Genomic DNA, 27163 nt, shown 5'->3' with positions numbered 1-27163 from the left:
ACCTTTGCTGCTGCTTCCCTTCCTGGGCTTGGGCCAGCGCCAAGGGCGTTTCTTGACCAAGGTATCAAAGGTGGCATTAGAAACCTTATCTGGGATTCAGAGAATGAAGGGATGGACAGGTGTGTAGACATCAGGGAGGCCGTGCCCTCAGTAGGGTGCCCAGGTCATCACACCCTGCAGCTGGCTCGATAGCAGACCAGGGGTTGTCCCAGGAGGCATTTGTGCAGGAAAGGGAAGGAGAGGTCACAGCCAGCCCGGGCCCACTGACCATCCCCCGCCACCCCCTGCCAGGTGAGCAAAGATACTTGACAGGGGACGGGGTAGCCAGTGTTCACACCTCTGATAAGAGAGGCTGAGGCTGGGAAGGCTGATGGGTGGGCTGGGGGCTTAGATGAGTCTGCCTCCCCGAGGCCTTGGCCATGTCCCCCCCACACACATACCTTCCCTTTCTAGTTAAGATGCTTCTCCACAGATGATACCACTCTCATCCAACACTTTCCAGTGGCTTTTGAGGCTCGGTGTTACACAAATCAGTTTTCAACAAAATGCTTGCTGTTATCGAATAATCATGGGCTCCCTAGAGTTGCAAACCTGGCTGTGTCCAAGGCTGCCCCACATTTGCACAGAACCTGGACAGGGAGGCTCCTGGGGGCGGGGAGGAATCTCTGGGGTGTCCATTAGGGGTGTAGATCAGTAGTCCCCTGGAAGGTAGGAGATGACCAGGCCTAGTGGCTTTAGGAGGGACTTTGGGGCTGGTGGGGCCTGACTGGAATCCTCACCGTGAGGTGGGGTGGGCTGGTATGGGGTCTGGTGCATCAAGAGCCCTTGGGCAGGCGGGTCTTTGGGTCAGAACAGTCAGAGGGAGGAGGAAGGGGTCTTTGCAGGTGATGGTGTGCAGTGGCCTAGACAGGATGCTGTGCAGTTTTCAGGGCTGGATGTAGGGGTCTGTGCAGGGAGGGGAGCCAACCCTCAGCAGGTTGGCACTAACCTGGCCTCAAAACTTTCCACCCCTCCTGGACTTCCAGTCCTCCCTGTCCTCTCTCTGGACCCCTAGCCCCTCTCAGTGAAGCTTCTTCCTCCGTTGTACTCTCACGGTCTCCCAGGGCCAGGCCCACTGAGACTGAGGACACACTGTGGCCCAAGGGAGGGGGCTGGGAGAGTGCCCAGTGTCGCCCTGAGGGCTGGGTGGGGCTGGAAGCTGGCCCCGGCATAGCGGGCACCAATGCCTGATGCCCATGTCTGCGTGCCAGCCAGCAGCAGTCAGAGCTGGGGTGTTCTCAGGGTCAGAGACTGGGGTCCGCTTTGTGGCACCCCAGCTCCACACTGGCCGATTGCCTGGCCCAGCCCAGCATCTCCCCTGATGCTTCCACCCCGGACTTCTGCTCCTGTCCCTCCTGAAGTCAGGCTCAAACCCCTGGGCCCAACACATCTACCACATGAACAAAGGTTTCGGGCCGTGGCTGGAGGGACAGGCTGCATGGCACTGAGAAATGGTGGGTTTGCCAGCCAGGCCAGGGCCAGGCCACCAGACCCAAAGGTCCTGGACCCTCCTGGGGACAGGAGCAGTTCCTCCACACTGGACTTGCTCTCACTGCTTTCCAGTGCCAGTCCATCTCGGCTCAGGGTCACGCTGAAGTGGGACTGAGGCCAGCTGTGGAGAGTGGAAGTGAAGCATCTGGGCGCCCCCTTCAGGCCCCCCATCCCCAAGCCCCTCTCCACCACCCTCTCTGGCCCCAGCAACAGCCCTTTCTGTTGTGGGCGTCTGCCGGCCTGGGCCCTGCCCCAAGGACGAGACATCTCAGCTGAGTTCTGGGTCCCGGGGCCCCAGCGTCTGCTCTCTGTCTCTAGTTGATATTGATCTCTCCACATCCTCTGATCCCTTGACCACAGTCTGCCCTGGAAGATTCCCTGCATCTCCTGCCCAGAAGCTCATTATACTTGTGTGTAATATAATACTTGTATTTCTCTCCAGACAAGGAGCACACTCCTAACTAATGCACTGGGCTCCTGGCCGCCTGGGCCTGTTAGCTTGGTTCACCCTCGGGCAGGCACCCTGCCCAGTGCCTGGCACGTCTCTATCCTGCACAGCTTTCCTGTTATTTGAACCCATGTCTGGGCTACGAGTCAGGAGAACCTGGACTCTCGGCCCTTAAGGGGTTGGTTCCTCCCCACAGCAGCCCCCTTCCTGCCTGCAGCTCCTCACCGAACAGCAGCAGCAGCAGCCTCGTCTGTAGATCAGACTGTCCCTGCTGGGTCTGGCCTTCCCTCACCCCCACACCCCCCCATCAGCCCAAGACATTTAATCTCTCCAGCATCCCCTCCCCATCACCATCCTAAGGCCCATGTCCCGGAAAAAGGGGAACTGGCCTGGGAAAGAGGAAGTGCCAGGCAGGGCCTGCCCCAGGGTGCACAGCCTCAGGCAAGTGTCCCACTCACAGACCTTGGCCGCTGGTGGGGCAGGGGGCTGGGGACCTCTAAACCTGCCATCTCAGGTGAGGCAGAGGCCAGCAGTGACATCAGCACCCACAGACCTCCTCTTCTCCCCTCCCTAGGTCCCACAAACTCTGCAGCACCCACGACATTTGACTCCATGAGAACACTGCTGCTCCTTTTTTATGGGGAGGGGCCTTCCCAGGATCTCAGGGAGTCTGCAGCAGAGCTTCAATTTGAATCAGGGTCTCTGGGCCCCCAGGTCCCCAAGGTCATTCCTGTGACAACCCTCATAGACCTTCCTTCCCAGCCCAACTCTCAGCTCTCTGGGAGAGGGTGTGTGTCAGCTCCCTGTGGGATGGGCCACAGGCCAGGCCTGCAGCTGTGTGTCACCAGGGACAAAGCCCAGGTCCCCTTGCCTGTTGGGTCCCTCAGCCCCCTCTGCTGCTGCCCATCTCCCCCTCCTCTCAACCTCGCGGTACTGGGTGCCTGCATACATATACCACCTTCTTTAAAATTACATATACTTGATTTTCATTGAGGTAGAAATCACATAACCTCAAACCAACCACTTTTAAAGGCTTAATTCAGTGCATTGCAGGTCTCTGTACATGCTGTTCCTTCCACCCTTTCCATCTGACCTTCCTTTTGAGCATCAAGCTCTAGACGACTGTCCTGTCCTCTAGACAAGCCTTCACTGGCAGGGGCCTTCTCCACCATGGAGGGGCTGTGGCCTGATTGGGCTCCTGGACCATACGCAACTGCCCAAGCACCTACTTGTTGAGTGAACTCATGAGTAAGTGAACAAGCGGGCAGAGGAGAGGGACCTCCAGGAGGGAACTTAAAACACTGAAGGCAAGGGCTGAACCCTCAGGTTCCATCCAGAGGGCGGTTTGGAGTCAAGCAACTCAGGGACCCCAACCTCCAGCAGCACAGCTGAATCAGTAGGTCTGTGTCGGGGCACAGCCCAAGGCAGATGTCTCGTCTCCAGCCTGGTCCCGGCAGGTCATTGCCCCTCTCCAGGCCTCAGTGTCTCACTAGGAAGATGAGGGCCTGGCCTGGACTGTCCTTTTCCTGCCGAGTCACTTGAAGAGCCAGGGGGGTCCCTGGCCTCTCCAGATTAGCCCCAGGACGGCATGCTTCCTTCATCCTCAAATTCAAGGGGGAAATGCCAGGGCCGCTGCTTCCAGGGCTTAACCAGCAGGGGGAGCTGGGTTCCAATCTGAGCTCTGCCACTTCCTGGCTGTGTGACCTTGGGCTGTGGCTCAACTTCTCTTGAGTCTCAGTTTCCAGGAAATCGGGGGTCATAAGATCCTGACCTGGCGAGGCTCAGCAGAGGGAATCAATGGTCCCCATAGTGAAGGCGGTGATGCAGTTGGTGTTCACCTTGCGTGGAGACAGCAAGTTGAATTGCTGGCTAAACTCTGGGAAACACTGCAGGTCTTTAAAAACCATTCATTTTCAATCCATGGGCCATAAACTCAACGTCAGCCAAAGCCAGGCAGAGAAGTGAAGCTTGCCAGGAGTTCACATGTTGGGTGCATGGCATGGTGGTTAGGCTGCATGTGGCAGGAAACTCAAGTAGGGTATAAATACATAAGGGTCACTTGTCTCAAAATCAAGACAGCCCAGTGCTGACGCCAGCTCAGCTGTGCCACGAGGGACCTGGTTCTCCTGACCTGCTTAACATGTGGCTTTTGTCCTCATGACAAGACCACCAGTTCAGCTCCAGGTACAGGCCCATGTTCTACGCAGAGCAGGGGGAGAGGCTGGGCATCCCCAGCAGGACTTGGCATAGGACAGGGCATCCTGCACAGCCCAGTAGCTGGAACTGGGGTTCGGGGCCTCTTGTAGCTGCAAGGGAGCCTGGGAGCTTGAGCTCAGGTGAGATAGGAGGGAAGATGCAGTTAGAATGAGCGTCGAGTCACCCATTCTCCTCTCCACGGAGAACCACATGTTGCTGCTGTCAGTCTCAACAAGCACATCTCCATGTCTAGCTTTTGTTTTCCTGCTGTGCTGAAAGATGCAGCTTCCAGAAACATGAGTTCAGGTGTGGAAATAATCCAGGGAATAATGAGGCATGCTCAGTCCCAGGCGGTTGTTGAGGAAGGTGCGGCGATTAAAATGCTGAATAACTCACATGACACAGACCCCAACCAACCTGTCAGAGGTCTAGTTGATCAAAACATGCCCAGCCTGTCCTCACGGGTGCCTGCCGATGGCCGGAAGCCATGCCTACCAGCAGAAACCAGCCCTGATTGTAGACGTTGGTGTCCACAGCTGGGAAATCTGTTTCCTTGAACTCTCCTAATTTTGTCACATTGGGTGAATTTTTAGATGATGTTAGGTAGAGCAGAGAAAGCTCATTTGTGGTATTGTTATCTAATCCCTCATCTGGGTCTTGAGGTGGCAGAGGCATGGCCTGACTGGTTCATGGGAGGGGTGGCATGTGCCAGCCACTCTGCATGGTCCTGGACAGGTGGTTCCTTCCTTTGGGACATCGCTCCTTCTGGGTGCCCAGAAGAGAGACAGGAGGTTGAGTGGAGAGGGATGGAGTCCAGGGGACAGTGGGAGAGGCTCCGTAGGAAGAGACAGCTGAGAGCTGGGAGAATTTAGAATGACATTTAAAAATATATATTTATTTGGCTGCATGGGGTCTTACTTGTGGCACCTGGGGTCTTCGATCTTCGTTGTGGCATGCAGGGTCTTTAGTTGTGGCATGTGGGATCTAGTTCCCCGACCAGGGATGGAACCCAAGCCCCCTGCATTGGGAGCTTGGTGTCTTAGCCACTGGATCACCAGGGAGGTCCTGGCATCATTTTGAAATGTATTGAAAGTCCTCAAGGATGGGGAAGGGACAACAGAAAGATGAGTTTGTTTGTTTTTTTTAAAAAAGTATGCCAGACAAGATAGAGCCAGGTAAGCGTCTCCACATGGTGGTCAAGAAGACTTGCTCTGAGTGGAGATTGTTTTGTTAAGGTCACTTCCTCAGTTTTCTACTTGATGAAAATAATGAAAAGTCAAGTTTTCTACTAGATTTTTTTAAAAAAGCTGTTACTGAATGATTTATGCTTTTACATCATGTGTAGCTGATTGTGAGGACTTTTGACAGTTCTAGGATGTTTCTACGGAGAAGGCAATGGCACCCCACTCCAGTACTCTTGCCTGGAAAATCCCATGGATGGAGGAGCCTGGTGGGCTGCAGTTCATGGGGTCACTAAGAGTCGGACATGACTGAGCGACTTCACTTTCACTTTTCACTTTCATGCATTGGAGAAGGAAATGGCAACCCACTCCAGTGTTCTTGCCTGGAGAATCCTGGGGACGGCGGAGCTGGTGGGCTGCTGTCTATGGGGTCGCACAGAGTCAGACACGACTGAAGCGCCTTAGCAGCAGCAACAGCAGCAGGATGTTTCTAATAACTACAAAATGTCTTTCCTTCTGAGAAATAGTGGGGTAGATGGAGGCTCCTAAATTTTAGTGGCTATAAGTTGCAAAGTGCTTTCCCGTCCATTCAGCCATGTGATGCCCACAGTAGCTCAGGAGGTGGAAGTTATTAGTTAATCTTCCCTCACAGGGGACAAATCCAGGAGCCTCAGAGATGGAGAGAGCCTCACCAAGGCTGCACAGCAGAGTGGGAGTGGAGCGGGGCTGAAGTTTGTGTGTCCAGCTGGCTCCTGTAGGGGTGGGGTTTATTGAGTGGCTCCAACCAATGCACAAAATAAACATCAAGGTCATGGAAGCCAAGCTTACTGAGCTGAGAGTTATTGCTCACTCAGCAGGTATTTATTGAGCTCCTACTGTGTGCCAGGCACTGGGCTAGGTGCTTGGAGTTAAGTGGAAAACAAGACAGGCTATGCCCCTTGCCCTCATGGAGTGACTTTCTAGTGGGGAGACAAACATGTAAACCTATTTGATAATCTAGGACTGTGGGAACTGCTCTTAGGGAAAAAATAAAGCAGAGAAGAGGGCTGGTGAGTAAGGGGAGGGTTATTGTGGATGGTGCACAACGTCCCGAAAACAGAGAAGGGGCAAGTCCTGTGCAGGTATGGGGCAGGCGTTCCCACGTCACAGTGAGAGCACAGTCGGTGCAAAGGCCCTGGGGCAGAATGTGCTCGAGGATCAGAGAGTGTACGGCTCGCACAGCCTGTGCTGACTCACAGCTGTGTGCAACTCGGCCTCCAGCGACATGCTGGTGGCTTGAGATCAGCCACAGAAACTGGCAAATGCTAAAATTAGGACTTCCATTCTTTACATTTTATTGACTTTATTTTTTCAGAGAGTACTTCCCCAGCATGCCATGGGGGTTGGAGGTGGGTTGACAGTGCACACGACGCAGGTCACCGAGGCCTCCAAGTGGTAGGAGGAGCCCAGGAGAGATGTGAAGCCACTGGGTTTCCACCAGGCGTCTCTGGTCCCCACATGGGGCCGAGACCTGGGGCCAGGGTAGCTGGGAGGCCAGTGTGGAGGTGCATGTGGTCCCTGTAGGGCTGCCAGATTCAGCAAAGGAAAACACAGGACGCAGGTGGGACCTCCATAACTGAAGAACCGCTCGTCGGGTATCTGGAATTCAAGCACAGTGGGGCCTCCTGTGTTTTGTCTGCAGCCCCACCCACAGGTGCCAGAGGAGGGGCAGGGCCACACTGCTGCTGAGCAGCTCACCCAGGCTGGTCCCTTCCTCCTGGGAGCATTCCCACCACCTGCTCCCCAACAACTCACACCCCAGCCGCCCCGGGCTGCACATACCCATTAGCAGTTTCCTCGGGGCTTTTCCAGCAGATCTAAGAGAGGAAATCAGGCAGATGCATGAAGGGGATGACTTCATAGGAACCACAGCTGGGGCTGTCACCACGCCCTGCACTTGGCCTCCAGGCAGCCAGTCCCATCACGAAGGCCATTTCCTCCATCTGTCCCCCATTCTCCACCAGCAGGGCCTCACGGGCCTGGGGTGTGGACTTGATCCCACAAGATGGGGACACCCATCTTGTGTCTGTTGAAGCCTCATCTGTGTTTGTTGAAAGGTCACTCTGGCTGCTGGGCAGGGAGGAAGTCACAGCAGCAAGAGGAGGCTAAGAGGACAGTGACTCAGTGATGACAGTAAGGGTCCTGGTGAGAAGTGATGGCAGCTGGGACCAGGCAGCGAGCAGTCGTCCCGATCACTGCCCCCTGGCTGATTCTCACAGGCCAGGTGCACCCTGCCTCTGAGCCCTGTGTCTGTTGTTCCATCTGCCCAGAATGCTGTTCCTGCTGCTCCGTCCACGTGGGGCTCCTTCCCTCTCCCCCCTTCAAGTCCTTGCTCCAAGGTCACCATCTTGGCTGGCTTCTCTTGATCATTCCATGGAAAATCACCACCTCCTCCCCCATCAGCCCTTCCTGGGTCCAGGCCTGGAGCCTGTCACCCAAGACACTGTAGTTCAGTGACTTTGTTGTCCTCTTCCAGGCTAAATTTGAGTTCTTCAAGTGCAGAGATTTGTACACATGTTCACAGTCAACCCCTTCCCCTGCCCACCACCCCCCACCCCAGAAGACTGCCCTTCACGGAGCATGTGCTTGGCGATGTAGTGAGTAACTGAGGCTCTGGCTTTGGGGCAGGTGTGGAAGTGGCTGGTCAGTCTGCGGGTGAAAAGTGGCAGTGGTCACAAGCCTGGGAGCCTTGTGGGGCATCCCCTGGAGACTTCTACAGAGCACTGGGTGCTGGACAGAAGCTCGAGGGAGTGGGGAGAGATGGACTGCAGTAGGGTTAACAGTCAACTTGTGTGCTCAGTGGTGCCCCTGAATTCTGTGCATCCTGGGTGGGCATGTGTCTGTGTTCTGGGAACCTAAATGGACTACAAGGGCATGTGAGCGCCATGCTGTGACTGTACTAGTGTGTGTGTGTCAGTGTGACTGTGTATGGTCTGGAGGGCTTGGCAGTCCTGAAAGAAGTCAAGGGGCAGTCCAAGCTGCTGGCCAGCACCTCCCTCACACCCACCCCTGCTGCACTGCTTGTCTCCTGTGGTGTGGGCTCTGGGCCAAGGGAACTCTTGGTCCCTGCCACCTTTGGGAAGGAGTGGTGACCCCCCAGGGCTGAGAGAGACGAAGCTGGTCTGTCCTGGGGAGGCTGTGGACCTTGAGTGAGGGAACTCAGCCTCCCAGTCTCCAGGGTCTCTGAGAAGGTCCTGTCTTGGTTTTGGGGACTAGGCCATCACCCATCTGTCCTCTAGACCAGAAGATGTGGCTCTGGCTCTTCTACCTGTTCACTGTCTGTTCTCCATTTCTAACAAATCCTGACTTGGTGGGCAGCCATGTGCCTGACTGAGCTTTTGATTTCTCAGACCCCTGCAAGGAGGGTGGCCATGTGACAAAGTTCTGTCTAGCAAGATAAGTGCATGTCTGCTGGGGGAAGGAAAAGGGGGAGGGGCTTCAGGCTGAGAAGTGGGCCCCAGAGCAGCTTCCATAGCCTCTGCAGATCCGGATGTGGGCTGTGCCGACCGGCTGCTCACTGGGTGACTCAGGGCTGTTGGCCTTAGTCAGTGGGGAGAGTGGAGCCAGGCACAGGGAGTCCTGGAGGCAGAGGTGGCACCCCCACCCACCCCCACTGTGTGCTGTTAGGTTATCACGCCCCTCTCCTGCTGATCCCCCTTCTCAGCCGTGGACAGGGACAGTGACGAAGAAGGCGAAGGTAGACATGGCAGAGGGCACAAACAAAACCTTATGCGTGCCAGGACCCAGGCAAAGGAGCAGTGACCCCCACAAGAGACTGAGCCAGACCTTCCTGTGAGTGTGTGTAGGTCTCCTGCAGAGGCATGGGTCAGCAGTGGCCTGCTGTGGGGACAGGAGCAGCAGCAGTCCTAGGAGATGTGGCATGTGGTGTCAGCCCTTTTGGAGGTCTCCCTTAGGCCTGCCACAGAGACTATAGCCCTTCCATAGAGAACAGACTCCAGGACTGGCCCCTTCTCCTTTTGCCCTCAGTCTTTTCCAGTATCAAGGGCTTCGCTGGTGGCTCAGAGCTTAAAGCGTCTGCCCGCAATGCAGGAGACCTGGGTTTGATCCCTGGGTTGGGAAGATCCCCTGGAGAAGGAAATGGCAACCTTTGCCTAGAGAATCCCATGGATGGAGGAGCCTGGTGGGCTACAGTCCACGGGGTTGCAAAGAGTCAGACACCACTGAGAGACTTCACTTTCACTTTTCCAGCATCAGGGTCTTTTCCAATAAGCTGGCTCTTTGCATCAGGTGGCCAAAGCTTTGAAGTTCAGCTTCAGCATCAGTCCTTCCGATGAATAATCAGGGTTGATTTCCTTAAGGATTCATTGGTTTAATCTCCTTGCTGTCCAGGGGACTTGCAAGAGTCTTCTCCAGCACCACAGTTCCAAAGCATCAGTTCTTCAGCACTCAGCCTTATGGTCCAACTCTCACATTCATACATGACTACTGGAAAAACCATAGCTTTGACTATACATATGGACCTTTGTTGGCAAACTGATGACTCTCCTTTTCAATATGCTGTCTAGGTTCGTCATAGCTTTTCTTCCAAGGAGCAAGCATCTTTTAATTTTGTGGCTGCAGTCACCATCCACAGTGATTTTGGAGCCCAAGAAAATAAAATTCGTCACTGTTTCCTATTTTCCCCCATCTATTTGCCATGAAGTGATGGGACTGGATGCCATGATCTTAGTTTTTTGAATGTTGAGTTTTAAGTCAGCTTTTTCACTCTCCTCTTTCACCCTCATCAAGAGACTCTTTAGTTCCTCTTTGCTTTCTGCCATTAGGGTGTTATCATCTGCATATCTGAGGTTGTTGATATTTCTCCTGGCAATCTTGATTCCAGCTTGTGATTCATTCAGCCCGGCATTTTGAATGATGTACTCTGCATATAAGTTAAATAAGCAGGGTGACAATATACAGCCTTGGTGTACTCCTTTCCTAATTTTGAACTCCAGTATTCTTGCCTGGGAAATCCCATGGACAGAGGAGCCTTGCAAGCTACAGTCCATGGAGTTGCAAAGAGTCTGACATGCTGCTGCTGCTGCTGCTAAGTCGCTTCAGTCCTGTCCGATTCTGTGCGACCCCATAGACGACATGACTTAACAGTTAAACAACAACTAAGGACAGAAATTTGACATTACCTATTAAAATCACAAGTGCAATAGTCTTTAACTTGGCACACCATCCACTTCTGGGTATTTTAAACTTGCAGTGCACAAAATGATGTGTTCAAGATAACTTAGTGCAACATCATTTGCAAGAGCAAAAATCTTAAAGTAGTAGTGTATACCTATAGGGTCTTGGGTAAATAGGTTATATTTGAAAAGAGGTACTATGCAGCTGTAAAAAAGAGTGAGATGAGAATTCCCTGCTGGTCCATTGGTTAGAACTCCAAGCTTTCACTGCTGAGGGCATAGGTTCAATCCCTGGTCAGGGAACTAAGATCCTGCACACTGCATGGTGGCGCCACAAAAAATAATAATAAAAGTAAAAAATTTAAATAAATTTAAATATGTAAATAAAATAAAAGTTTTTATATAAAGGTTTTTAAAATAAAGTCTCTATAAAGTTTTAAAGAAAAATAAAAGTGGGTTCAATGCCAATGAGGGCTTCTGTGGTGGCTCAGTGGTAAAGGATCTGCCTGCTAGAGGGAAGATTCCACATACTACGGAGCAACTAAGCCCCTACACCACAACTATTGAGCCTGTGCTCTGGAGCCTAGGAACTGCAACTTCGGAGCCCACATGCCCTAGAGCCCATGCTCTGCAACAAGAGAAGCCACTGCAATGAGAAGCCAGCACACCACAACCAGAGAGTAGCCTCAGCTTGCTGCAACTAGAGAAAAAGCTCTCGAGGCAACAAAGACCCAACACAGCCAAAAGCAAACAAACAAAACAGAAAGGAACTGAATAGACACTGAACAGACATTTCCCCAAAGAAGAATGGCTGATAAGCCCGTGAGAAGATGTTCAACATCATTAGTCATGAAGGAAAGTAAAAGTGAAGTCACTCAGTTGTGTCCGACTCTTTGCCACCTTGTGGACTGTAGCCCACCAGGTTCCTCCGTCCATGGGATTCTCCAGGCAAGAATACTGGGGTGGGTTGCCATTTCCTTCTCCAGGGGATCTTCCCGACCCAGGGATCAAACCCAGGTCTCCTGCATTGCAGGCAGAGGCTTTAACCTCTGAGCCACCAGGGAAGCCCTGAGAAGTCATGAGAGTAATGCAAATCAAAACCACAATGACATACTACTTCATACCCACCAGGATGACTACAATTTAAAAAAGAAAAATAAGAAAATAATAAGTGCTGGTGAGGATGTGGAGAAATTGCAACCCTCAAATACACTGGGGAGATAGTGAACTGGTGTGACCACTAAAGGAAACAGTTTGGCAGTTCCTCAAAATGTTTAAAAAGTTTACCATATGACCCAGCAATCATACCCTTAGATCTGTACCCAAGAGCTCGGAAAGCCTGGGTCCACACAAACCTTGTCTGTGAATGTCCAGAGCACAATTAGTCACACCAGCCAAAAAGTGGAAGGAACCCTAATGTCCATCAGCTGATGATGGGATAAACAAATGTGGTCTATCTATACAGTGTAACATATTCAGCTTTAAAAATAAAAATGAAGTTCTGATACAAGGATGAACCTGGAAAACATTAGGCTGAGTGAAAAAAGTCAAATACAAAAGGTCTCAAGGTCGCAGAGTATATGATTGCATTGATCTGAAACATCCAGAATAGGCAGTCTGGAGACAGGAAGTAGATTAGTGATTGCCAGGGGCTGGTGAGGGGAAATCAGGAGTGACTAATGGCTTTCTTTTGAGTTGATGACAATGTTCTAAAATTGGGTGGAGTGATGGTTGCACAACTCTGTGAACCTACTAAATTCATGTACTGAATTGTACACTATAAATGTTCTACAGTATGTGAATTATATCTCAAAAAAAAAAGCTGTTATAAGAAGAATGAGAGATCCCTCTGGTTTTTGATACTTAATGATTTCAGGAAAAGTGTAAATGATTTGCTATATTTTGTCAAGGGGACAAAGAATGTATAGTTGTATTTGTGTGTTTCGGATTTTTATTGTTTCTTTTTTACTTCCAATGAAAGTGAAAGTGGCTCAGTTGTGTCCCCAGGCCAGAATACTGGAGTGGGTAGCCTTTCCCTTCTCCAGATCTTCCCAACCCAGGGATCAAACCCAGGTCTCCCACCTTGCAGGATTCTTTACCAGCTGAGCCACAAGGGAAGCCCAACAGGAAACTATAAAATCAGCCACCTGGCGTGAGACCAGGATTTTCACTTGAACCTATTTATTATGATTTGAATTTTGAGCCACATGAGAAAACTTTTTCTTGAAGTAGTCAGTTGTGTCATATGAAGTAAGCTCATAAGGCAAGGCTGGAGAATGTTAGATAACTGACAACTTTCTCAGGACAGAGTCAGGGTCTAGTAGGGGGAGAAGTAAAGCAGCTCATGATGAATTCAAATGTAAATGAAGGGACTTCTCTGGTGGTTCAGTGGTTAAGAATCTGTCTTGTAATGCAGGGATCGGTGGGTTCAATGCCTGGTTGGAGAACTAGGTAGGATCCCACATGCCCCAGACCAACTAAGCCTGTGTGCTGCAGCTACTGACTTTGCATGCTCTGGAGCCACTCAGTGCAGCCAAACAAATAAGTAAAATATTTTTTAAAAAGTAAATGAGAAACAGGGAGGTTTTGCCAGAGAAAGTTGAATCGTCTATAACTTGTATACCAATTCTAGCTGAAATATTTCTAAAGAAGTATTTAAAGCATTCAAAATGTATGGGTCTTTTCTGCTATCTTATGCTTTATTCCTTTAGCAGACCAGATTGTCACAGAACTGGGCATTGGGTTCCCTGAGAAGACATGTTTCTGGGTCCTGCAGGTTTATGCCCTCTCTTTTCACTGATGGACACTGCAGAACTTAATGCACACATACGTCAGAGTTAAGGAAGGTTGTCTACCGTGTCACTTAAGGAAAGGCCATCATGGAAATGTTTTCAGAACTCAGTGCAGAAAATGTCCACTCCCCATGAATATGGTTTATTAATGGTCAAGGCAAATCATGTAACAGATAATTTGGCTTTTTGCTATGCTTTCAGGAAAACCAGAACCAAAGGTATGGTTAACTCAGGAGGTCCAAGTGATCTTTCCATGTTTAAATACGAGGTATTTATTTGTCCTGCTGCTGCTGCTGCTAAGTCACTTCAGTTGTGTCCGACTCTGTGCGACCCCAGAGACAGCAGCCCACCAGGCTCCCCCGTCCCTGGGATTCTCCAGGCAAGAACACTGGAGCGGGTTGCCATTTCCTTCTTCAATGCATGAAAGTGAAAAGTGAAAGTGAAGTCGGTCAGTCATATCCGACTCTTAGCGACCCCATGGACTGCAGCCTACCAGGCTCCTCCGTCCACAGGATTTTCCAGGCAAGAGTACTGGAGTGGGGGTGCCATTGCCTTCTCCATTTATTTGTCCTAGAGCTGACGTTACGCTCTCAGACATTTTCCCTGATGTTCTATTTTTAAAATGCAATCTCCACTTTTCCATCTTAATGTATGGGCCCCAGTGAATCTCCTAGAATTCACGGCAACCGACCCCCAAAGTATGGAAAAGAGTCAACAGAAAGAAGTTGTAACCACTAGAAAAGAGAAAGGGTTTCTGAAGTGCTGGAAATGTTCTCGATTTTTTTTTTTCCTCCACGTGACTTCGATATACTGATATGTTCAGTTTGTGAATTTATTCATACACTTACGCTGTGTGGAACTTCCTGTAAGTATGTTTTAGTAAAAAATAAACCTCCCAACAGTGGGGAATGTAAACAAAATTCCTTTCCAGTCTAAGGGATGGACCCTCCCTAGGGCCCTCAGGCCTAACTTCTGGGATCCCCGCCCCCTGGCTCTCTTCTCCTCAGTCACTGGAGGACACACGACCTCCCGTGAGCCGCCTCAGGACGCAGAGGATCAGCGCTCGGCGCGCACTCGCTGCGAGGTCGAACGCGGGCCCTGAAGATTGGCAGGGCACTGGCTCCGGCGGAGCTCTGCCTCCTCCAGGCGCAGCTGACCCTGTGGCCCTGCCTGCTGCCCTGCAGCCACAGCGCGGGAGTCGCTGGACGGAGCCGCCCCACGGAAGGTTCACGGCAGAGGCTAGCGAACCGCTGGCCGAAGTCCGGGGCGCCGGAAGCTGAGCTGAGAGGACAGATACCGGAAGTCAGGGCGGCTTTGAGCCGACGCTCTAGAACCCGGAGGACCGGGATCTCTGTGGTTGGATGTGACGGATCACCGTCTACCTGGGACCACGCATTCCCAAGCGCCAGGCTTCCGGGGCCCATCGGGAAAACGGGGGACGCAAAACTCGGGCTTATAGGGGCTGATAAGGGAAGAGGGGCCTAAAGGGGACTGAGTGATGGTAACTACCGGTAACAGCCCTCCAAGATCCCGAGGCCACCAGCAACTGACCAGAGAGGACCTGGAAGATCGGAGCGGATGCGCGCGCGCGCGCACGTAGGAGGCGGTGCCTCGCAGTCTCGCGGCTCCCGGGGCTGCTGGCGCGCCTGCATCCGAGGACCGAGCCAGGCGGCCGCGCCCCGGTTAAGCGCCGAGCGCGGGTTGGGTGGTTCCCTCCTGGAGACTGGACCAAGGCGCGGGCGCGGGTGAAGGCGTGGCTTCCTCGGAAGGTAGGCGCGGATTGGGGGAGCAAGTGGAAGGGGTGGGGACCTCAGTAAAGGCCATTCAAGGACTGGTCAGAGGCTGAGGGGAGTGGTCTTGAGGGGGCGGGGCGGGAGACCGGCGGAGTTGAGCGTTCCGCTGAGGTGGTGGCGGCTGCCAGACCTATTGAGGGAGCGGGTATTCGGGTCCCACCCCCCAACCCCGACCCCGGGGCTGAACGCCTGGGCGGCGTCGAGGGCCCGAGCGGCGTCGGGGTGAGGCACCATTAGCCTAGTGAGGACCAAGAAGAGCGGGCGGCCCGCCCCTCGCTTTCTTCCTGGACCGCGCCTCGCGGCGCCTCCCCCACCGCCGACCCCGCTTCCCGCGCTGGATTGAGCTGGGGGCTCCCGAGCGTGCGGGACGCGGAGTGCACGTGCTGCTCGGCCTGCGGGTCTGGAGCCTCCGAGGGGCCCCTGAGTCCGGGGCCGGGCCCCTCCTCGCCCGCGTGTCCACGCAGACGCCATGGCCGAGCCCCTGAAGGAGGACGACGGTGAGGACGGTTCCGGGGAGCCCCCTGGGCCGGTGAAAGCGGAACCCGCTGGCACCGCCTCCTCGGTGGCGGCCAAGAACCTGGCCCTGCTGAAGGCGCGGTCCTTCGACGTGACCTTCGACGTGGGGGACGAGTACGAGATCATCGAGACCATTGGCAACGGGGCCTACGGGGTAGTGTCCTCCGCGCGCCGCCGCCTCACTGGTGAGCGACCCTCCCGGCCGCTCTCATGTGTGGGAACCAAGTCCTGGGGGGGGTGGGACCCGCCGTCCCAGCAGCCAGCAGAGAAGCTGGGATGTGAAATCTCAGTCAAGTCAGCAAGCAGGGGTTGGGCGCTGTCTGGGGGCCGGCCTCTGTGTTGGGCTCGGGTCTCTAGAAACTCTGGTGGCTCTGCCAGCGCAGCAGTCTGCTTCCTCCTTAGAAAGGTGACAGTCTGGGTGATATCAGAATGGAGGTTCACCGGAGTGCGTTGTGGAGCAGACAGCAGGCATTGGGTTGGTGGTGGGATGAAGAGGCCTGAGACGCACAGAGTGTAGGGCGGTACTGCTAACTAGCTGTGCAGTGTGCCCAACAAATTGCTGTGCCCAGGTCTCCATGTCTGTGACTTTGAGCTGTGTACCTGCCTTGGGACAGAGGTGAAGGGGAGATGTGGTCATGTACCTACTGTGCTCAGCACAGGATCTGGCACATAGTAGGTCCTCTGTGGTAGCTGTTGTCACATGCATAGCATATCGAAAGAGGCCATGTGCTACTCTGCAGCTCACCAGCTATCCCAAGTGGCATCTACTTTTCCCCTGTTCCCCAGGCCAGCAGGTGGCCATTAAGAAGATCCCTAATGCTTTTGACGTGGTGACCAATGCCAAGCGGACCCTCAGAGAGCTGAAGATCCTCAAGCACTTCAAGCATGACAACATCATTGCCATAAAGGACATCCTGAGGCCCACTGTACCCTATGGCGAGTTCAAATCTGTGTAAGGAGCAGGGATAGGGAGGGAGGCAGAGTTGGCACCTTTTCTGAAGGCTGGAGCCACTCTGCTAAAGTTCTGGAAGGGCAGCTGAACCTAATGTAGGGTAGGCTGGGGAAATTCCCATGACTCCAGGACCAGTGCTCCCTAAGGGTTTGCCAGGGACAGCTATGATTTCTTCAAAGAAAGTGTAGAAGTGACAGGTTTATAGAATCTCAGTATGTGTGCATGCTAAGTCACTTCAGTCATGTCTTGACTCTTTGCGACCCTGTGGACTGTAGCTTGCCAGGCTCCTCTGTCCATGGGGATTCTCCAGGCAAGGATGCTCAAGTGGGTTCCCATGCCCTCCTCCAAGAGATCTTTCCTGACTCAGAGATCGAACCCGCGTCTCCTGCGTTGGCAGGTGGGTTCTTTACTGCTGGTGCCACCTGGGAAGCCCAGAATCTCAGTATATAGCATGGCAAATGTAGGGTATTCATCCTATGTCTGTTCTTTCCTATTCCAGTAGCAGACGTCACTAGTCAGTCACAGAACACTGTCCTGCAGATTGCAGAAGCCTTTAAATTTTCATCATAGCCTTTCAAGCAGCCACTACCACACAACGAAGAGGGCCCCCAAACTAAACCCTGGGGGCCAGGCTGGTCTAGTCCAGCCTCATGTTTTCTCTGATGAGAAAAGCTAGGCCTGGAGAGAAAAGTGATTTCACTTGAGTCCATGGAAAAGTTGTAGAGAATCTTGATACCATGCGGGCAGCCCCTGCAGGGTCTAAGAGTAAGACCTTGACCTGTCTGGAGCTGGGAGGGCGTGGTGACAGTGGGGTTGGAGTTTGGGCAAGACAGCCTGCGTCTCTCCCCTGCCTCTCAGCTACGTGGTCCTGGACCTGATGGAGAGCGACCTGCACCAAATCATCCACTCCTCACAGCCGCTGACACTGGAGCATGTGCGCTACTTCCTGTACCAGCTGCTGCGGGGCCTCAAGTACATGCACTCGGCTCAGGTCATCCACCGCGACCTCAAGCCCTCCAATCTGCTGGTGAACGAGAACTGCGAGCTCAAGATTGGGGACTTTGGCATGGCCCGTGGCCTGTGCACCTCGCCCGCTGAGCACCAGTACTTCATGACTGAGTATGTGGCCACTCGCTGGTACCGCGCCCCCGAGCTCATGCTCTCGCTGCACGAGTACACGCAGGCCATTGACCTGTGGTCCGTGGGCTGCATCTTTGGGGAGATGCTGGCCCGGCGCCAACTCTTCCCAGGCAAAAACTATGTGCACCAGCTGCAGCTGATCATGACGGTGCTGGGTACCCCGTCGCCGGCCGTGATTCAGGCTGTGGGAGCTGAGAGGGTGCGGGCCTATATCCAGAGCCTGCCACCACGCCAGCCTGTGCCCTGGGAGACGGTGTACCCGGGTGCTGACCGCCAGGCGCTCTCCCTACTGGGGCGCATGCTACGTTTCGAGCCCAGCGCCCGTGTCTCTGCAGCTGCTGCCCTCCGCCACCCCTTCCTGGCCAAGTACCATGACCCTGACGACGAGCCTGACTGTGCCCCGCCCTTTGACTTTGCCTTTGACCGCGAAGCCCTCACGCGGGAGCGCATTAAGGAGGCCATCGTGGCGGAGATCGAGGACTTCCACGCACGGCGTGAGGGCATTCGCCAGCAGATCCGCTTCCAGCCTTCCCTGCAGCCTGTGGCCAGCGAGCCCAGCTGCCCCGACGTGGAAATGCCCAGCCCCTGGGCTCCGAGTGGGGACTGCGCCATGGAGTCCCCTCCACCAGCCCCACTGCCGTGCCCTGGCCCTGCGCCCGACACCATCGATCTGACCCTGCAACCGCCCCCACCAGCCAGTGAACCAGCCCCTCCAAAGAAGGAGGGGGCCATCTCAGACAACACCAAGGCTGCCCTCAAGGCTGCCTTGCTCAAGTCCTTGCGGAGCCGGCTCCGAGGTGCCTGGCTGGGGAATGGGGGGCAGAGGGGGAACCCCTGCCTGGACTGACTCTTACCTTACCTTCCCATCCTCCTCACAGATGGCCCCAGTGCCCCCCTGGAAGCTCCTGAGCCTCGGAAGCCGGTGACTGCTCAGGAGCGCCAGCGGGAGCGGGAAGAGAAACGCCGACGGCGGCAGGAGCGGGCCAAGGAGCGGGAGAAGAGGCGGCAGGAGCGCGAGCGCAAGGAGCGGGGCGCGGGGGTCTCGGGGGGCCCCTCCGCTGACCCCCTGGCTGGGCTGGTGCTCAGTGAAAACGACCGCAGCCTGCTGGAGCGTTGGACTCGCATGGCCCAGCCCCCTGCCCCCGCGCCCACAGCCCGGCCCCCCAGCCCTCCCGCTGGCCCTGCCACCCAGCCCACTGGGCCCCTGCCACAGCCGGCCTGCCCACCCCCTGCACCTGCAGCTGGCCCTGCTGCTCCCCAGACCACTGCCACCTCCAGCCTTCTGGCCCCCCAGCCACTGGTGCCGCCCCCTGGGCTGCCCGGCCCCAGTGCCCTGAGTGTTCTCCCTTACTTCCCCTCTGGCCCACCCCCTCCAGACCCCGGGGGGGCCCCACAGCCCTCCACATCGGAGTCACCTGACGTCACCCTGGTGACCCAGCAGCTGTCCAAGTCGCAGGTGAGAGAGAGGCCTGGTCATGGGGATGCCTGGGTCTGACGCGGGGGAGGTGGGCTCTGAGGTTGTTGAGGCCAGAGCCTAATGCTGACGAGCAGATTGTTGGAGACCCCAGCCCACGCTCAGGGTTTTTTGAGGCTGGCGCTGTCACCGCTGCTGTCCAGGCCCGGGCATGGGTGGGGCTGTATCATGGCCGGGCACCCTGCCAACCTCAGTCTGCTCTTGGTGGTGCCTGTGTTGTGAGCTGCCGTCATCCCCTGCAGGTGGAGGACCCTTTGCCCCCCGTGTTCTCGGGCACCCCCAAGGGCAGTGGAGCTGGCTATGGTGTTGGCTTTGACCTGGAGGAATTCCTAAACCAGTCTTTTGACATGGGTGTGGCTGATGGGCCACAAGACGGGTAAGAGCTGGGTCTGACCTTTTGAGTTGGGCTGTGGGTCCAATGGGGCTCTGGGTCCGGTGGGGCTCTGGGTTTGGTAGGGCTGTCGGTTGGGGCTCCCTCTGCAGGAGGAGCCTCTCACCCCGTCTCCCCGCCGCACCCACAGCCAAGCAGACTCAGCCTCGCTCTCAGCCTCCCTGCTCGCTGACTGGCTCGAGGGCCACGGCATGAACCCTGCCGACATCGAGTCCCTGCAGCGTGAGATCCAGATGGATTCCCCCATGCTGCTGGCCGACCTGCCTGACCTCCAGGAGCCCTGAGTCCCGCAGTCCGTGCCTTGCTGCCAGGGGCAGACCCAGCTCCGAGATCTGCAGGACTGTCCTGCTGGAGCCCTGCGCCCGGTCGGGGAATCAGCTCAGATCATTCTGCAGCTTCATCTCAGACCCACCCTGTGGCCTTAAGCAGCCACCTGAGCCAGCACAAGCCACACCAAGAGGGGGAGCCCCTCCCCCAAGCGATTCTTTTCAGTATCATAATTTTATTATTATTATTATTACATTATTATGATGACAGTTTTTTTGCCCTCGGAAGGTTGCCTGTGAAATACAAGGTCTCCTCTAGTGCCTGTCTCCAGGGTGTGTTTTCGGAGTCGAGGACAGTGTGCCGTCATGGGGGCAGGCAAAGGTATCTGCGTGCACAACAGTAAGGCCGGTTCGTTCAGGTCCTGAGGTTTATTGAGACCTCCACTCCCACCTGCTCCCAGCCCCACAGAGGTGGTCCTCTGACCCTCGCACAGTCACACTCACCCCCGGGGCGGGTGGGGGGACCTCACATCTGTGCCCGCCTTGGCTGTGGCGTTTTAGGGTGGCCTGTGGGAGCTGTGGCGAAATACAGTTTGGGTGTTGCGCTTCAGGTGCCTGGGTCAGGCAGGCAGGGGGCCGCTGAGCATGAGTGCAGTGGGGCCGGGCCATGGTGCTCACGCCAGGGGAACACGGGGGTGGGAGGAGGGTGAAGGGCCAGCCAGTGGGACTGCTGGGGTAGCCTGGCAGATGCCAGGAGAGGTCTACAGGCTCGGCCGGCAGAGGCCGCGGTCAGGAATCTGGCTAAAGTGGGACACAGCCCCGTGTCCTTCGGGACAGGGTCTGAGTCCGGGCTGGACCGCGGTGCCTTTTGGAGGTGTGGGACGCTGCGGCAGCATAGCCTCGGGTGGCAGGGAGCAGGGGCCTGGCCGAGAGGTGGATGCCAGGGATGTGATGGGGACATCCAGCTGGAACCACGGGGGCCTGGCCGAGGCGGTGCTGAGAGCAGCGGAGCTGCCGGTGAGCTGGGTGGGATGGGGAAGGGGCGGTGGGCCGCGAGGGGGCCAGCCCCTCAGGCCCGGCGGATCTTCATCTCGGTGCGCTTGAGCGAGTAGTAGAAGCCCTTCCACTGGGCCCAGTTGATGCCATTGGCGTAGGAGAGGTGGGAGCCGCCCAGGTAGAAGCCGTTGAGGTTGGCGAAGTGGCAGCTGCGGAACCAGAAGGCGCCCGAGGAGAGCGCTGCACAGTTCTGCACGAAGAGGTCCTGGTCTCGGTCAAAGGTGGAGAACTTCTGGCCGCTGTGGTAGGTCAGCGAGTCGCCTGGCGGAGGGGTGGGGCACAGGGCAGCTGAGATAGGAGGGCGGCCTGGGAGGGCCCCCTGAGCCAGACGCGGAGTGGCGGTGCTTGGGCCCAGCGCCCTTCCCCACCCCCAGCCCCACACAAATGGCGGAGTGTACCTGCCCCGCCGTCCTCAAAGCCTGACACGTAGAGGGTGTAGCCGTCCTCCTCCGCGCTGACGGCGTTGGGTGAGATGGAGAAGTCGGCGTACTTGGCGAAGGCCGTGTTGTTCTCAAAGTCCTCCAGGTCCACCCGCAGCTCGTACTTCTGCTTCAGTGTCAGCAGGTGCATGTTCTGCAGCCCTGAGAAGGGGGTGCAGTTGGCTGGTCAGCGGGGCCCTGGCTCCAGGGGCCCCCAGCCCACTGGGCCCTGCCTTACCCAGCCAGTACTCCCCGTCAGCCCGGCCAAAGCCCAGCTTGTAGTCATTCCAGCCCCGGAAGAAGCTCACTGAGCCGTTGAATCTCTTCTGGAAAACCTGGAGCAGAGAGGGTGGGCCTGGGTGCCTGAGGGGCTGGGGGCAGTGCCCTCACCCAGGCACAGACCCTGTGAGGCTAAGGTGGTTTGTGAAAGGACCAAGTGGGGGCCAAGAGGAGGTGCGTGCTGGCCCCGGGGGCAAGAGCAGGTGGAGGGAGCCGGCGGGCTGGAGTTCAGGCACCTGGGGTGGAGTCTGGCACTGGCTGTGTGACTTGGGCAAGTTACTGCACCTCTCTGGGCTCCAGACTGTCATTTGTAAGGGGCACCTTGCTCCCAGGGTTATGGTGCGATGCAGTGCAGCCCCTAACCTACCTTAGGTGCCTAGTGTTTGGGGGTGGTGGCGCTCCACACACTGCTGTGAGCATCGTCCCAGGCTCACAGCCATGCAATGTGCCCCCTGTCCCCCCTCCACTCACCGTCCACTTCCCGCCCTCCGTGGTCATGTCGCAGAAGACAGGCACGGGCACGCTGGGGCCTGAGGGGTAGATGAGGTACACGCCATCCGCCTGGTAGCCCTGGGCGTAGATGTCATCACAGTCCAGGGGCAGCTGGAGGCACGACTTCTCCAGAGCTGGGGCAGGTGAGGAGAAGGGGCCTGAGGCGACAGACACCTCCGCACCCCATGCCTGCCTCCCTCCCTAGGCCAGGGGTGCCAACTGGCTGGCCCACCCGCCCCATCTTAACAGGTTCAGCCAGCCCCACTCCCAGCTGTGAGGGCCTGGGACAGCCCCTCGCCCAGCCTGTCACCCAGCCTGCCGGCCAGGAGCGAGGCAGCTTACCATCTCCCCGGATCCCCAGGAGCTGGGGAGCGCAGGGGCCAGCGGAGAGCAGTAGCAGCAGCGGCAGGACCAGGAGGGCCTGGCGACAGGAGAGCAGGGTCAGCACCCAGCCCTGGAGCCCCTGTCTCCCTGCACTTGCCCCTCACAGGAGCCAGCCCCGCCAGGAGCCCCTGGTCTGCCCTGCCACCTCCACCTCCTCTGGGACAGGCTTGCGACAGCCCCCGTCTGTCCGTGAGGGCCCTCTGCGCACGGTGGGCTCAGCCCATACGGCCCTCTTCCCAGCCCCGTACCTCCATGCTGCGAGCTGGGCTCCGAGCTGGGCTCCAGCGGCTGGGTGTCTGCTGTCCCAGACTCTGTCCGCCCAGAGTTATGTGCTGGGCCCCCAGCCAGCCGCCTGCCCCGCCCCACGGCTGCAGCACCCCTTCCCCTCCCCCGCTCCACTCATGCTGTCGGGGACCCGGGATGGGCCTGGGCCAAGGGACCACCTGGATCTCATTAGGCCTGTCTGGGCAAATCGCAGAGGACGTCCACGCCCCGCAGACACCCCCGGACCCCTCCGCCGGCACCCCAGCCCCTGCCCTGCTTCCTGACGGCCCCCCTGCTCATGTCTGTTTATTTTCTCCCTCCTTCCCTGGCCTGGGTTTCATTAGCCGTGGTCTTTGTCCAGGGGAAGGCTGGGGTGAGGGTGTGGGGGTATGTCTAGGTTCTGGGGAGGGGAGGCCCGTTCCGGGGAGCAGAGGTGGGGTGGGGGGTAGCTCCAGAGCTCCCGATGAGGGGGCCGTGCCGGGGCCCAGGCTGGGGCCGGGCGTCTCCTGGCAGGGCTGGGACATTGCTGAGCTGTGAGCACAGGCCGCAGGCGTCCAAGGGCTGTCTGCCAGCCCAAGCCAGGGCCCCTCTCCAGCCCCCTGCAGCAGGCCCCCTCCCTCCCCCTCTCACACAGTCCTCCTCTGTTTTTCTTTCTCTTGCCCCATCGCCGTCTTCCAAATGCCTTCACTGGGCCCGTCCCACCTCAGTCAGTTGCCTCAGCCCTGAAGCCCACCTCGCGTCCTGCCCCCTGAGCCTCCGGCTCCGTCTCTGCCTCAGGCTCCCTCTCTCAGGGCTCCGGCCTCTGCTCAGGCTTCCAGGACAGTCTTCCCTGGGGGCCACCCTGCCACCTTCCCTACCGCCTCCTTCCCCTGCCCCCTACTCCAGGCCTCCCCGTGGCCTCAGGCCTGAGGCTGGGCTTCTCATCTTGGACTTGACAGGAGAGTTAAGTGTGACTCTGGCCCACCTGGAGGGCCTCAACCATGGCTGCTTGTGACCCCCGAAGTGCAGCCCAGCCACACCAGGCTTGTCCCGAGGAGGTCCCAGCTGAGCCCGCTCTGTTCCCTGAGGGGCCACCTGCCTGCTCCTTACTTGGCCTTGACCGTTGTTGGGCTGGTGTCGCTGGTGTCGCGGCCCACTTGTGGGTCAGACATCTGAGCACCTGCTGTGTTGGCTGCCCACGGAGTGGCAAATGCAGGCACCAGACAGTTCATCACACACGTCACGTGTGTTGAGGAGCAGTGTTGGTTGAGCGGATGAGATGTGCAAAGGCTCAAAGTAAGAGCAGCGCCGGCCCCGGCCCCTTCTCCCTCCTGAGTCCTGGCCCCTTGAGTTTGTGAACGCTGATGACGGTCTTCTCTTCATAGCTGTGTGTGTCCTGGGGGAACCTGGAGCCAGTCTGCCTGCACCCAAGTCCAAGTTGTGCCACCTGTTAGCTGCGTAACTTTGGACAGTTTCCCTAGCCTCTTTGGGCCTTGGTTAGCCCCTCTGTAGAACGAGGCCTGTGGTTGGGAACACACCAGGTGCCTGGCGCAGGGCCCACGGTTGATAACTATGTAGTGAATAGTCACCCTCATCATCATAAATGTAATAATTGTGTAATAATTTTTCTGCTGTGAACAGATTGCCTGAAATGGGACTTTTAGCCTCATCTGTGGAAGAGACGGTGGTCTTCCTCTCAAGAGCCGTTCTTCCCTTAGTCTTGAGTAGTGAGGTCCTGCCTCTTCACTAGCCCCAGTGGTCCAGCCTCCCTTACTGAGGCCACATGTCTGAAATCTGGCCAAAAAGATGCACATGGATGTGGTGCAAAGGCAGCTGCTCTTCCCTCTTCTCTGAGCCCTCTGACCTGTCTGTGGGCACAGCAGCTGGACAGGGAGGAGGAGGCCCCTCCCATGGGTGGTAGGGGGTGATCAGGGAGGAGCTCAGTCCCTTGGACTTCGTGGCATGGTCGAGAGCCAGCCCTGACTGCCCTTCCCCAGGCCTCTTTCAGGCCGCAGAGAAAGGAACTTCTATCTAGTTTTAAGCCTCTTTGGGCTTTTTCCTGTTACACACAGCTGAATCTAATCCTAAGACATCTATTCTTTCAGCTAATTTTAGCACAGGCTACAGCAAGGAAAGTAATGGATAATCAGTCTTCAAAACTAATAAAATGTAAACTTAAAAAAAAATACTAATAAACATGTCCTAATTCTGGCATCAAAGACTTCTGCCGAGTACAGCTAATAAGCCTAGGCCCCACCCCCTGCCCCCGAAGAAACCCAGAACACACACACCAAAAACAGAAGAGGAAAGATGGGGTAATTAAGGAGTGAGGTGGTCCCTATTGTATTTTGCTTGTTAATTTTTTCTTAAAACCTTCACGTGGGTCAGCAAAGCAGGCATTCTGCTTGTTGGGTGTGGTAGGGTTTAGATGCACTCTTCAGGGACAGAAATCTGGCCCCATGCACTCCCTGTGAAGGTGGTGTCTGATGGAAACCCTTGAATGTCCTGAAGACATATTAGTGGGCATGTTTATTGGCCACCGAGCATGGACATGTCTTCCTGGGTTTGGGGGAGCCCCTGCCTGGAATGGTTGGTTGGTTTTGCAGATCTAATCTGCTGCCCTGGGACCCACTGTGGGAGGTGTTGATTTAAGCCAGGGTGGGGGAATCCACTCCAATCCATTGGAGTGCCAGTCACCCCCAGCATGTCTGCTCCTGGGTCACTGGCTGGGCAGCGGTAACTTTGCAGGTGAGGTGCTGGGTCTCGTCAGCTCTGCCTGGGCTGCCAGCCCTGAGCTTGGGTCTCAGTTCCTTGCTGCTTGGTTTATTCTGGTTATGAGTCTGAGGAAGTCCCCTTGCTGTGAGTGAGGGGCTTCTCTGACCAGCATTGCCAGGAGGCGGGAGAACTCGGGGTGATGGGATGGGGCAGTGGGCCCACTGGACAGGCCTGCTGCGGCCCCCACCCCACAGGCCTTGCACGGGTCACCTGCCCACTGTGCTCCACCTGTCTGTCCTGCTCTGGCCCGGTGGGCCCAGCTGCTGGCTGAATTTGGCCCTTAGCAAGCACCAGCTAGGCGTGGGGGGAGAGGTGCTCCCAGGCCCACCCTGCCAGGACCCTAGTTTGGCAATGGCTGTGTCCCCTCTCCACCCCAAGACAGCTCCCATGTAACCACCCCAGCTGGCCCTGACGACCTGCCTCCTCCCTTTATCCCTGCAGCCCAGGGTGGTCCCAGGTGCCTTCCTTAAGGCCCACAGCCCAGTGACAGTCACTTCATGAAATTCTCTACAAAGCAGAGCAGCTAAGTCTGCCTTGGTTCCCTGCCAGATCCTGGATGATACAGGTCTGATGCTGATTTTGTCCTGAAAGCCTGGCAGCCTGCAGAGCGTCCGGGACCACAGCCAAAGATGAGGTCCCTCATCTCCCGCAGGCGGGCACCGCTCCTTCCACCTGAGCTGGAGAAGGCTGGGTGTGTGTCCCCCAGCCCCAGCTGAGTGAGGGGCTGCCTGCTGTAAGGAAGGAGGGGCTGACTGAGCCACTGACCCCAGGCCCCTCCCCAGAGGCTGCACCTGCACTGGGAGGGAGGCTGATGGGGAAGGGGTAGGGCCCTGGGGCCCCACGGGTGCTGTGGAGCATCACATCAGATCACATCAGGCCCACCGTGGGGTCAGGGCTTCAGGAGGTGACGTTTGAGGACACAGGCCAGCCCATCACCCCTGTGCCGGCGGCAGTGGACAGACACAGCCTCAGCAGTCCTGGAGCCAGAGGGGAGAGTGTGATGACAGGTGGGATGGTGGGGGATGGGGGAACCCTGCGGGAGGGTTTTTAAACACACGGTGCGGGAGGGGGTCACCAGGTGTGTGATGAGCTTGTGTACCGCTCTCTGATTGGCTGGCAGTGAGGGGACAGCCTGGTGTTTGCAGAATGTCAGTCATCCACCTCTGGGTCACACCAGGCTGGGATCTGCGTGCCGGTGGGCTGTGTGCAGTGCGTTTCTCCCACCTGGTAGGGGTCCAGTCTCTGCAGCACTCAGAGGCTGTGGTTCAGACTGCACGATCCAGTCCATGTTCCCTTAGGAGGAACCGAAGATCCTGGGCTTTGTTTTATGGCTAAACTATTATTATTTTGTCTTACTTGTCTTCTTCCCATTGTTTCTACGTTTACTCACTTCTCTGATGAAACTTATTCTTTGGAATTCAGGGAAGACCTAGGAGGCTAAAGTTTTCCTATAAACAAGAGGCAGGCAGAGGCCATGGTCTGGGGCAGTCTTTCCCAGGAAGACCCCATCGGACCCCACACCCCCGCCCTGACACAAGCGCAGCTCCCCAACAACAGCCTCACCAGACCCACGCCCTCAGGTCAGAGTCACTCGGAGCCCACAGCTGATGTGAGTGGTTATGCCTGGCGCTGTGCAGCCTGCATCACATCCCGACACACACA

The 27163-nt window shown here is 56.3% G+C and overlaps 2 protein-coding genes across 5 annotated transcripts; one reads left to right on the top strand and one right to left on the bottom strand.

The window, feature by feature from the left end:
• Nucleotides 1-14334: 14334 nt before the first annotated feature.
• Nucleotides 14335-20171, top strand: MAPK7 (mitogen-activated protein kinase 7). 4 transcript variants are annotated; one of them, XM_069542940.1, is made up of 7 exons: nt 14345-15090; nt 15579-15815; nt 16417-16582; nt 17441-18519; nt 18601-19178; nt 19439-19572; nt 19718-20171. In XM_069542940.1, exons 2-7 carry the CDS (start codon nt 15584-15586, stop codon nt 19869-19871), a joined length of 2343 nt encoding a protein of 780 aa, XP_069399041.1. In that variant the 5' UTR covers nt 14345-15090; nt 15579-15583; the 3' UTR covers nt 19872-20171. The 4 variants fall into 4 exon arrangements, with proteins under 4 accessions (XP_069399042.1, XP_069399041.1, XP_069399040.1 ...); XM_069542941.1 differs by lacking the exon at nt 15579-15815 and having other exon boundaries at nt 14335-15090; XM_069542939.1 differs by lacking the exon at nt 14345-15090 and having other exon boundaries at nt 15171-15815.
• A 96-nt stretch (nt 20172-20267) lies between these two features.
• MFAP4 (microfibril associated protein 4) lies at nt 20268-23209 on the bottom strand. The gene is made up of 6 exons (XM_069542943.1): nt 22732-23209; nt 22442-22520; nt 22079-22233; nt 21567-21663; nt 21308-21490; nt 20268-21170 (listed from the first exon to the last, which is right to left on the bottom strand). Exons 1-6 carry the CDS (start codon nt 22735-22737, stop codon nt 20923-20925), a joined length of 768 nt encoding a protein of 255 aa, XP_069399044.1. The 5' UTR covers nt 22738-23209; the 3' UTR covers nt 20268-20922.
• Between the last annotated feature and the right edge of the window lie 3954 nt (nt 23210-27163).

The sequence above is a fragment of the Ovis canadensis genome, chromosome 11 (assembly GCF_042477335.2).
Source record: "Ovis canadensis isolate MfBH-ARS-UI-01 breed Bighorn chromosome 11, ARS-UI_OviCan_v2, whole genome shotgun sequence".
NCBI lineage: Eukaryota > Metazoa > Chordata > Mammalia > Artiodactyla > Bovidae > Ovis > Ovis canadensis.
The sequence above is the reverse complement of the archived record's forward strand: the minus strand, read 5'-3'. Positions and strand labels throughout refer to the sequence as shown.